The sequence below is a fragment of the Zerene cesonia genome, chromosome 19 (genome assembly GCF_012273895.1).
Source record: "Zerene cesonia ecotype Mississippi chromosome 19, Zerene_cesonia_1.1, whole genome shotgun sequence".
Classification (NCBI taxonomy): Eukaryota; Metazoa; Arthropoda; class Insecta; order Lepidoptera; family Pieridae; genus Zerene; species Zerene cesonia.
The window spans coordinates 5,037,214-5,050,221 of NC_052120.1; the positions used below are offsets into that span (position 1 = coordinate 5,037,214).

The 13,008-nt window shown below is 34.9% G+C and overlaps 1 protein-coding gene across 1 annotated transcript in view; it reads left to right on the forward strand.

The window, feature by feature from the left end:
• The first annotated feature begins 892 nt into the window (after positions 1-892).
• LOC119834705 (cadherin-related tumor suppressor) overlaps positions 893-13,008 on the forward strand; it is an 84,081-nt gene continuing 71,965 nt past the window's right edge. Inside the window, exon 1 of the mRNA XM_038359164.1 lies at positions 893-6,440. Within this exon, the coding sequence (XP_038215092.1) occupies positions 1,287-6,440 (5,154 nt within the window). The 5' untranslated portion in view covers positions 893-1,286. The remainder of the gene's footprint in view (positions 6,441-13,008) is intronic.

Consider the following 13,008-nt stretch of genomic DNA (forward strand, 5'->3'; position numbering starts at 1 on the left):
GACCATCAGGCGACACACCAGCTCCATTGCCGTTTATGACATAATTGTTTGCCGGGTCAGCTAGTTCACAATAAATATTCGACTTATAGAAATTAAAGACTTTATCAGATTTTAAACGCGATTTATTAATTATATTATCTCGACGTTTCGAACACTTGACAGCGAGCGTGGTCACGGGGAGACTGTCTCCTTGTTTAATTTCTAAATGTATAATCTCACGTAAAATCAAATACAAGTAAATACTAATATTCGAATTGATCAGAAGCGAAGAAGAATACTAGAGATCACTATAAGCAACAATTAGCAAGTTTCATCTTCTATAATAAATAACACAATCAAAATTTACGTTTCAATATAGCATATCTTTATTTCAAAAAGAAAATGAAATTTTTTTGTTAATAAACCATATTACTTGCGTAAATTGTAATGAGTTCTATATTTTAATATGAATACACCTTTTTAGGTAATGTGGTAATGTGTTGTTGTATGTATGTATATCAAAATTGAAGATGCAACAACGTCCGTCTATATAAAAGAATTCAACGGGATAAATAGAAAAACCGTATAAATAACATGAATTTAAATTACAATATTTTGTTTTTTACATAATTATATAAATTAATATCATGTTAATATACTATTGTGTGTGTATTATGTGATTTCTAAGACTATTTTCATAAATATTACATAAAAACTCGAATATACTTGCGCCTGCAAGATTTTTCAAGAATGGCGAGTGTCTAGTATCGAACAATAAATAGTAGAATTCTTAGGCGGCCATTATCTCTACATCATCATCCTCTACAGCCCGGAGCTTTAAAGCTGCGGGGAGGGGTCGACGCGGAGCGAGGTGGGTCGCGGGGCGGCGTGAAAGCCTCCACCCGCCAGTATCGTGTCGGCTCTTACGTAGCCTACCTGCATGTCGCGTTCGTACTACGTGCGTTGGATTCTGTGAAAAACTTGACTCGAAAGTGTTTTGGAATTGTGATTAACATAGATATTTCTATATATGTGACGTACATGACGTGTGTTTATATACTTTATGGAATGTTTTCTTGGTTAATGAACTAGTGTATTGTGTGTGTCACGTGTGTTTACGAATGAATGCGACGGCGTAGGCGCAACGTCGAGTCGCGCTCTTCGTGAGATATTCTTGCTCGCGCAGGTCGTAGCGGCCATGTTGCATACCTGAGACGAGTGAGGACGCAACTTTGTGGGAACGAGACGCAGATTGCTCCAGAGTTTTGCTAAAAGGGAATCGACCCTGCAATGTTTTTGTCGGTATCATGACCGTAATGGGGCGGTGGCACGTGGTGCTGGTCGCGCTGGCGCTGCTTACCGGCGCGGGCGCTGGCGCCGCCGCCGAACAGATGCAGTCCCGTGCTGTCGATACCGGTGTGGATCTGCGGGTGCCTGAGGCTCAACCTATAGGGACAATTGTTGGTAGAATACCTATCAAGCCTGGATTTACATATCGTTTTAATGAATCACCGAAAGAATTTCTTCTAGACCCTATATCAGGTGAAATAAAAACTAATTTTGTTCTTGATAGAGAAAGTGTAGATCGCTATGCGTTTGTTGTATTATCGAGCCAGCCTACATATCCTATAGAAGTGCGTATACGGATTACGGATGTCAATGACAATTATCCTGAATTTCCGGAACCTAGTATAGCGGTTGCATTTTCTGAAAGTGCGTCACCCGGAACTAAGTTGCTTTTAGATGCCGCAACTGATAAGGATTTAGATGAAAATGGAATTGCTAATGACTACAGAATAGTTGATGGAGACACAGAAGGAAAATTTCGGCTGAATGTAACAGTAAATCCAAGTGGTCATACATCATATTTGCATTTAGAAACAACGGGAAAACTTGATAGAGAAACTAATGATTTCTATGTATTAAATATATCAGCACGAGATGGAGGCAGTCCGCCTAAGTATGGCTATTTACAAGTAAACGTAACAATCTTAGACGTGAATGATAACCCACCAATATTTGACCAAAGCGATTTTTCAGTTTCGTTAAATGAAAGTGTACCACCAGGGACCACTGTGCTCAAGGTTACTGCTACGGATAGTGACCTTGGTGACAATAGTAAAATAACTTATGAAGTGACTGACACTGAGAAGCAATTCGCTGTAGATCCAGAGTCTGGCGTGATAACAACCTTAAAAAAATTGAGCTGTCCTCAGTACTGCAGTAATACTACTTGTAATATGACATGTGTTTTAACAGTTATTGCGAAAGACCACGGGGTTCCCCGTCAAGACGCTCGTTCTTATGTGACTGTAAATCTAATTGATGCAAATGATCACGATCCAGTCATAACATTTACTTATGTTCCGTCAACAGCCAACTTTGCTACTGTTGATGAAAATGCTAAAAATGGATCTCTTGTTGCTGCTATAACCGTAACTGATTTAGATGCAGGTCTTAATGGTATAACGACTGTTAGTATAAAGTCTGGCAACGAATTAAACCATTTTCGATTAGAAAATTCTAGTAGCGTGTATATCGTTCATGTTAATGGAATTTTAGATAGAGAAGAAATAAGCAAATATAACCTTACTATGGTAGCGACTGATAAAGGCATACCGCCACGGACGGCAACTGCATTCTTAGTCATACATGTTAATGACGTCAATGACCATGAACCTGTATTTGAAAAATCTGAATATTCTACAGTTTTAAGTGAACTTGCCCCTCCTGGTACTTATATAGCGGGTATAACAGCAACCGATGAAGATACTGGAGTTAATGCAGAAATTTATTACGATTTTTACGATGGTAATCAACAGCAGTGGTTTTCGATAGACCATTTAACTGGTTTAGTTACAACAAAATCTCTACTAGACCGGGAAATACAAGGGACAGTGGAATTGAATGTATCTGCAAGGGATGGTGGACCAAATCCGAAATGGGCGTATACAAGATTGAAAGTAACTATCCTAGATGAAAATGACGAAGCTCCTTCGTTCCCTCAGCAGCAAATAAATGCAACCTTAGCTGAAAATATCAGCCCAATAAAAGAAATTTTAATTTTAACAGCTTCAGATTATGACCAGGGAACCAATGGCTCTGTATCTTATTATTTACCACCTAGCACTGAAAGAAAATATCCTAATACATTCATAGTTGATCCAGTCACAGGTCAACTAAGTACGATTATAGAATTAGACAGGGAAAAAACACCAAGCTACGAAATTCAGGTTCTCGCTAAAGATCAAGGGTATCCTCCGCAATCATCAACAGCTACTATTCTTTTACGAGTGCTTGATGTGAATGACAATGACCCCATTTTCTATCCTCAAAGATACATCACAAGCATTGCCGAAGATATGTCTCCGGGATCTACTATTTTGCAAATACAAGCTTTTGATGACGATGACGGCGACAATGCCAAAATAATGTATTCTTTGGAAAGTGGTGGTGACGGATTTTTTGATGTTGAACCTTGGACAGGAAACATAATTTTATTGAAAGATTTTCGTAAAGCTCCTAAAGCTTTTTATTCTTTGATAGTATCTTGTAAAGATAAAGGTAATAGAAGAGCATTGGAGGATGCAGTAGTTGAAGTCTTAAAAAAATCTCAGACTAAAAACCTGGATTTTGAAAATTATAACGGTTATAAGTATAGAATAGTAGAAGATGATGGAACCTTAAAAGAACAAACCACACGTTTTGTTGGTAAAGTTAGCAGCACAATAACAAGTGATGAGATATCCTATTTCATAACGGAAGGGGATCAAAAGCATGTGTTTCAAATAGATAAAAAGACAGGTGTTATAAGTACTCAAGGAAACATAGACCGTGAAGAGAAAATGACATACCACCTTAAAATAATGGCAAGAAGCGGATTCTCGTATGGGTTTACTATTGTCAACATATCTATATTAGATGTTAATGATAATTATCCCGTTTTTATTGAAGGCAAGGATGAAATACATATTGCGGAAAATATGGCTGTTGGCCAAGAGGTCTATTTTGCTCGTGCCATTGACCGTGATTCTGGATCTAACAGAACAATATCTTACACTTTAAGCTACAACTCCGAAAATAGTTTCAGAATATCAGAGACAACCGGAGTAATTTATTTAAATAAAGCTTTTACCAATGAACCTGGTACCATATTGCCAATAGAAGTTACTGCAACTGATCACGGAAAACCGGTTCTTGCTACTAAATATAGTATATCAGTTATATTAGATGATGTCAATGACCACACTCCTGTGTTTGATCATACTTCATATGAAACGTCTCTTTTGGAATCGACGTTGGTTAATACAAGATTTTTTGCAATTTCTGCTTCGGATGCTGACTTAGGTCCAAACGGGCAAATATCCTATTCAATCATAGAAGGTAATACTGACGGAAAATTTGGCGTGTTTCCGGATGGTTTTCTGTATGTAAAAAGTCTACTCGATAGAGAAGAGAAGGATTACTATTCATTAACGATCGTAGCGTATGACCACGGTAATCCGCCACGTTCTTCACAAGTACCTGTTGTCATTCATGTTTTAGATGAAAATGACAACAGTCCTCAATTTACAAACACAACGTTTATATTTAAAATAAAAGAAAATGAGCCGCCCGATACATTTGTTGGAAAATTAACTGCAACTGATGAGGATATAGGTCGAAATGCAGAATTAACATTCAGTTTACCTATATCTCAAAATGACTTCAGAATAGACTCAAGAAATGGATTTATTAAAACATTGCGATCGTTTGACCGAGAGAGTTTATCACAAACAACAGGGCAAAATTATATTACTTTAACGGTGACAGTAAGTGATAATGGAAAAGTTAAACTCTCTGATTCTGTTAGAGTAACTATTTATATAACAGATGTCAATGATAATGCGCCAATATTTACCCGTACTCCATATTCTGTAGAAGTGTCTGAGGGAGCAAGTGTTGGTGCTTCTATAATGAGAGTGTACTCTTCTGATGCTGATGAAGGCTTGAACGGAGATATTTATTACAAACTCATTGCAGGTGATGATATGAGAAAATTTATGCTCGATGAAGCGACTGGCCAACTTTTTATAAATAAACCTCTAGATCGAGAAAGTATTGATCGTTATCGACTTGTTGTCATGGCGCATGACTCCGGTCAGTCTGTCCGACTTTCAGCAACAACTACCATTACTGTTGACGTTTTGGATGAAAATGATAATGCACCTATATTTAGCCAAACACAATTGAAAGTAGCAGTATTAGAAACTGAACCGATAAACAAAAAAATCATCCAATTTCATGCAAATGATGCCGACTTAGGAATAAATAACGAGTTGCAATATTCAATATCATCGGGTAATAGAAAGGAGACATTCTTTATCGATAGTTATTCTGGTGAATTATTTTTACATAAGCACTTGGATTATGAAGATTTGACGGCATATGTTCTAAACATTACAGTTTCGGATAATGGAAGTCCTAGCTTATCATCAAGTATATCTTTTACTGTGAATGTAATTGATGCCAATGATAATGCTCCTATTTTCACCAACACAGCAATAGTGCGGCAAATAAGAGAAGGTATTCCTACACATACTCCCATAGTGACAGTCACAGCTGAAGACCCTGATTCTGGATTAAATGGGAAAGTCTACTATTCTATTATACATCAGGAGCCATACGACGGCAGGCGTCACTTTGCTATTAATAATGTTACGGGTGTAATTCATACTTTGTTGCCAATAGACAGAGAAAGTATTGATACATTTAGAATAACGGTTGTGGCATATGATAGAGCGGAGCCACCATCAACACGTCTTTCTGCAGAGAAACTGGTAACGGTTATAGTTGAAGATATAAACGACAATGCTCCTGTGTTTGTATCCATGAACGCTGCCGTAGTTAACTCAGAGCGATTAGGAAGAAGTATAGGCAGGGGAATATTCATTATGAATATCCTTGCACGTGATTTGGATTCAGGTACAAATGGACTAGTTACTTATAAACTGATACACGGTGGAAATGATATGTTTGATTTGCATCGAAGTAATGGTGCTTTAACTCTACGATATCCTCCTGCCACACCAGAAGCAAGATGGAATTTGGTTATAAAAGCAACTGACGAAGCCGTACTAAGTGAGCAAAAAAGCACAGAAACATATTTAACCGTTATTATGGGTGGCACTGAACTAGAAGGTATAACCTGGTTGAACGCGGGCTCCGTCTCGGTGGCGGAAAACGAACCGAGTGGGACTGCTGTTTTGAATATGACGAACAATTATAGATCAGGGTTAGAGTATTATATAGTGAATGTGACTGGTGATGGAAAGCAAGTGGACAGATTGTTTGATATTGACTCTTCTCTGGGGATATTATCAACGGCAGTGCCTCTTGATCGCGAAGCAGGTGTAGAAAAATATGAAGTGGAAGTATGTGCAGTGTCATCAAGCTCACCGTTACAATCTACAACCACAAAGGTAAACATTTTTATGTCTAAAACACTTTAACGTTACATAATTAATTAACATTAATTTTAATTCAGATTGAGGTCACATATAATGAACTTAACTGATATGAGTTATGTAGCCGTATATAAAATAAAGGGACATTCCAATTAACTTTGCACAGTTATCGGCTTAGACAGAAGACAAAACATCGGCCCTGTACTGTTGTTAAAATAAAATAAATTTAAAACGAAAGCTCGTTAGTGTATGTCGGCTGGTGGAGTCTAATCGGAGACTCTAAATTAACGATAAGCTGCGTCTCGCGACGATATCTCAACATTCGTTCTGAAACCTTTCGGAGATTATGTGAAACATGGGTTTTGGTTTGTAATTCGATTGAAAATTTTTGTTTTGTCTGCCACACCATTTAGGGGCCTTTCTAATAAGAGAGACATATATCTATCAAACAAGTTATACATATTGAGGGAAAGTTGATTAGCTTTCAACTTTTACGTCTTGATAATCTATAAAATTTAAAATAAGCGTAGTCAACTGTGACTAAAATATAATGTACCTGAATGAAATATGTGATGAAAAGTTTAATCATAAATTAATACAAATCCAAAGAACACAACATAAATTTTTGTATTTAATTTAAAACGGCCAAGGAGCTTACACAAGCGTTTAGAATTAATGAGGAAAAAAGAATAATCCACTTCTTGCTGCATTTATCTCTTTACTAATACTAAGCATTTGTAAATACACAAAGTTATATATTAAGACACTAAATTATTACTATGGTAAGCGACCATCCAATATTGGAAACAAAAAAGTTGAAAGAAAATTTCGCTAAGTTATTTCAATACAATTTATATTCATATCAGCTTTTCACCCGTGGTATCACTCGCGTACTTGAACAAAAAGATAGGCAGTCCCGGGATTCACTCCCATTAGTTTACCTTCCTGTGGGATGAGTGACAAACTATCATTGTCCCAAATTTCACCCAAATAGGTACAATGGTTTAGGTGTGAAGTAGAGACCGACAGACAGAGTTAATTTGGCATTATAATTCGTAAAGAATTTAATTCTTTTTAATAAGTGTAAATATTATCTTAACAACCAAAGCATCAAAATAAATGTAACACGTGCTTATCATAACCGTCACAAAAACTTGAAGGTAATACGTATTTATTAAACGAGAATCCAGGGATTCGCATATTTGTCGAAACCATTTTAATATTTTATTTAAATTGAGCAAAGGCTGTTGACCGTTGAGTGCTAAAATGTCACTTCAAATATCCGTTATATTCTTTCAATAGCTGATTTTATTTTCTTGAATCTGATTAGCATTGCTTTTAAGGAATTTTGTTTGACACGAATTTCGCAAAGAATCATTCGTTACATATTATAAATTAGAATCGCTTTCGAATTAAGAAATGCAATGGAAATCAGACAGAAATATTTTAAAATTTCTCAAAGAATTTCCCGCTGTAAATTAAAGCGCATAGGGAAAATCATTTTAATAATAAATTTCTATTCAGAAAGATTTAATATAACTGTATTTTTCTTCTTTCCCTTTCCATGTTAACTTTATTGAGATGCTATGTATTATTATAAATGAGTATGTTAGCTTAAGAATTTGCCTTGACTTTAACTAATATAAAATTTAATGTATTTTAAACAAAAATAACAATCATTGACGCTTAGTTACCTACCACTACTTTACATGAAAATGATGGTTATCATTTATTCATTTGACTATCAAATTCATCAAGTATGATTGTGATTGTGTGAAATAAGAACGATTGGAGGCAACTGGAGGGAGGGGGTGGCTATCAACTGACATCGAAAGCGCATTAGGGCGCCAGGCAGCATTCCCTCGTCTGATTTATGCAACGTGCTTCCACAGGCGCGGGCATCGACACCCGCCTTAATGAACGTACAAGTTACGTTATACTGTGAAATAGCTTTCATTATTTCACGCCAATACTAATAGTCTTGTGTCTGTGTAGTACGTTTAATCCTCAGTTAACGCCGGTAATAACTGTTTTGTTCTCTTTGCATGCAATACTCACATATCTTTAAATGGATGTCTTTGTAGACTGCAGCTCGCGTTCGTGCTCTTGCTGCACCTTTTGTTCAGCATTCATTAATCTAAGAGCATCCTTATTTATGTGAGGCTGTAATTTTATAATAAAAATATCTAGATAATGCAATGGCATGGTGAAATAACTAATTACAAAATAAGGCTATGCCTGTGAGCTATAAAATTTAATAGTACAGTGTGGTTATAAAAATATTTTTATATCGATTGCAAATTGAACGGTTGTAGTTGTAAAAATTGCTGATCTACCGCCGGACGCTTTTAATTTATCAGCGTCTTGTTTTTATCATCAAATTTATTAGTCCAAAGGGACGTGCTCTTTCAAAGAAAACTTTAAATGTTAAATCAGCATTCGTTTTAACCTGTTGCGTCGTCTAATGCATTCTGAGGCGTAATTGATAAGGTGGCGAGTCCCCTAAAAGCTTTATCGTTGAAAAAATTCCATTTAGGTACGATATTCACTTATGGCGGAGAAGCATAAATTTCTAATACTCTTAAACTTTTTTTTTTTAGATTTCTTAATGTGCATACTATAATCTAATCGTAATAGTACATATTATATAAAAACTATTCTTTAGACTGTACATATTATATCATACATTTAATACATATTTATATAAAAACAAAAATAAAACTCCATGGCATTGTTAACTTAATTTAAAATTGACCGTAAATCAGTTGAATCAGTTCTCGGTTGCACGCACTTTAAATAGAAAATCTAGTCTGGCTGAGGAGAGAGTCAATCGCGTTTCTAATCGAGTCGTTGATCTGTAAGCATGTGCTAAATTGCAATTAATAATTTTATTGCAGTCATCTATATCAATATGTTTTATTTATTTATATCAGTATATTACTAATTACAATTACTTTTTTCTTATTTTTATATAGATTGTGATTTATTTATGGCACCATTGGAATGATTACTATATAATATGACTATTCTAGTAGAGTACCTTCTAAAAAATGTTATTTATCAAAGTAAGCAACACGAACTCAAAGTCCAACATTTGTTTATTCAACTAGACTTCTTTAGAAGCGCTTTTGAATTGTGAAGATACATAATTTGTTATTAACCATAGGTGTGAAAAGCAGTACAAGCTTACTTGCTATAAGATTTATCATTGGTAACTAATAATAACGAAACTATTTTTATAACAAAAATCGAAAAGTAAGATTAATGAAAGAATACCTTTTAAAATAATTCCACGTTCCGTCAGAGCAATTTAGCATTGTTGTTTTGTTAAATGAAATAGTCATCCCTGACAGGTAACTGTCCCGATTTCTTATCACTGCGTTCCCTGCTGACCACTCAAGCGTGATCTGCTTTGCCTCCGAATATACTTTATTGAGAGCTGAGCGAGAAAGCGTATCACAGACAGACATGGACCTTATTTGATTGGAGGCTCGAGTGCGTGTATTCATGTGAAGTTGAACCGGTTTGTAAAGGCTCTCCTGCTTTCTACGTCATACATTGACGTTTCTGTAGAAGTAGTTATGCCCACGGTATGCACACAACTCATAAGTTAAGACTCGTACGAAGGTTATTATGAATTGTGTATCTTTAGTGAAGGTCTGATGGGAGTTTAGCTGGAACGTACGTTTAGCTGTCATTTTTATTACCAACCGCCTTATGTCTGGGATTTGTTTAAGGCGTACAGATAACATAATTTAGTTCAAGCCAACTGACGCCGAAGTTGCAATATAAACTTGCATCTTCCATGCTAAATCAGCTTGATACATATAAATGGCGTAAATAAATGTTTCCCGGGCTCGTGATTAAAGATCAATGATTTGCGTGAGAGAACAGAGGCGCTCTGTGATTATAAGTATGTAAATTTGGTTGGAGCATTTAGTTACGGTATTTTGTTTTTTTAACGAAATAACGAATAAAATATCACATTTGGATATGATATTTTATTATTGCCTATTTTTCTAACAATCTCTTAAGTAAAATATAGTTATGACAAAGCACTTTTTGTGTTAACTAATAACAAACTTATAGACTATATAGATATTAAGTTATAATAAGTTTTACATATTTAAGACGGGATTTACTTACAGCATAGTTATAGTGGCTATTGCATTTTTGTAAGCTTTGATTAATTTCTCATCATGTTTATTTAGTATAAATAAAAGTTATACTCGCAAATATTCAAATTATATTTTTAATAAATTTATAAAACTCATTAAGCTGCCATTACTACCACCTGTATCTCAAGGGCCGCTAACTTTACGCCTCCACGACGTTTCACCGCAAAATTGATTCCATGATGCTATCTAACCTCCCGAGGGAAGGTTGGATAAATAAATACTTTACGATAATCTCCGCAGATCTGAGACAGGCCAGAATTGCGGCACTGCAGAGATATTATTGCATTTTAATTCCGTTCATGGCACACCTCCCTGGCATTACGGTTATGTATGATTTACATGTTATTGTACACTGAACGAAGCGTCTAACCATCCGATCCTGCAATATTTGTAGATACAGTCTGAAATATTATAATCTTGAATGTTTTATAGATTTGTCGATGAAAACATTGATATTTTCTCTATATGGATTACATATATTTAAATTACAGAGCACTAGCATCTTAATAAATGAGATAATATAAGCGTTTACTGTTTGAGAGGTTCGTGAGATTGCGGCTTTATAATAGCTTTGCATAGAAAATAAACGCCGGGGGCGCCGTGCCAAAAAGAAAACTAAATGTTTATCATGCAGCATGTTTTTAAGACTTGTAATGTTGCCTCATTAATTCTATAATAAAAATAACTTATCAACAGGTACTGTGCTTGATATTTTTGTAATAAAATGACAATAAATGTTTATTATAACGGGATTTGTCGTTTATAACGCAGTGACCCAAGAGTGCGCAGTGTGGAGTATGTTTTACTTCGTTATGACTTCTGAGAGATGAATAATAGTGGCAATAAATTCTAGTTAATGGTTTGCACGAACTTCACACGAAGGGAGGCAGCAAATAAATAGAGTTTTTAATATTTATATACGTTAAGTAATAAATCGAAAATCATTAGTTTTCAGCGCTTGCGGGGAGTTTTAAGATTTTAAGAGCTTACCGTACTCATTAGAATCATAATTCTAGTTATTTCAAAACAAAGACCTTACTCAATCAGTACCTTTAAATCTTTTACAACGAATTTAAAGATTGGCAATACAAATTAACGCCTTTAGCGGCAAATTCTCGTTTAGTTACATCGATAAAAGTTGTAAAATGCAAATCACGCTAGTGAAATGTTAAGAATCTTACGCCCACATAAAGCTCTGTACCGTTACCATATTCAAAGTACAATGCAATAATTAATATTATTATTTGATAAACACTGCCTGCGCTGAGAATGCAAAGGAGAACGGTCGTACAGAGACCACAATGGCTAGATCAATTAAATGTTATTATTGCCCTTAAACTCTAGCTTGATGATTTAACAATCAACGATGAAATATTATACATATTACTCCAGACATTTATGTACATCGATAAAATTTCGAAAAAAAAGAACTTATATGAATACTTAAGTTGCAGGTTTTTTTTTCATCTCATTCCCTTAACTTCTTTATGGATAAACTAGGTGTTGCACGAAACTTCGTCCGCGAGATCAAATAAATTTTTATGGCATAAATATTCATATTCTATTATATTCCCTGGGGGGGGCAAATTTATCAAAATCTTTTTATGGATACATCACAATGGCTATCTATCTGCATGCCAAATTTCAGCCCGATCGGTCCAGTAGTTGGGCTGTGCGTTGATAGATCAGTCACAAGTTGATTAGATAAAACAGGAGAAAATACTTCTGTATTTTTTACACATTTCACTTGAAACAGGAAAAAACGTCAAAAATATAACTAAGATGGTTAAATGCACTTTTTTTTTTAATATAATTTGCGTATTAATTACAGACCTATTTTTCTTCTTCTTTGATTTGGGGCAATTCCGATTTGAGTCTAAGTGGTTATAATTCTACGGGTATCAATTTCGACGATAAATTTTGGCCCAACATTGTAATCAAAGGGTTTCTATACATATTTATGAGCAATGATTAATGTTGTCTCTGTTATATCAACCTTTTCTACAAGCAAGTTGTTATTAATAGCTTTGGATTATACATATTTAATTGTTACCGTATATACCTCTGGCTTTTACACTTAAAACTAGTGAATACAGACATAATTTAAGCGTTTTAAATTTAGAAGGGTTTCTCTTAAAACCTCTAATCAATTATGTCATAATTATAATGCTTATTTGATTTGAAACAAAATTATAATAAGCAAGGATGAACTTTTCCGTTTGTGGATAATATATTTTTTATTTTTTTGATTTGACATCTGGTTATCATTGTTCTACTACAATTATCAGACATAACGATTCGAAATCGGTTTTTAAAAACACTTCACAGATTACTTTAAGTTGTATGAAAAAATCGCTATTTGACAACTATATTAGATAGATAATACAAAGTAGGAGAGCTTATAT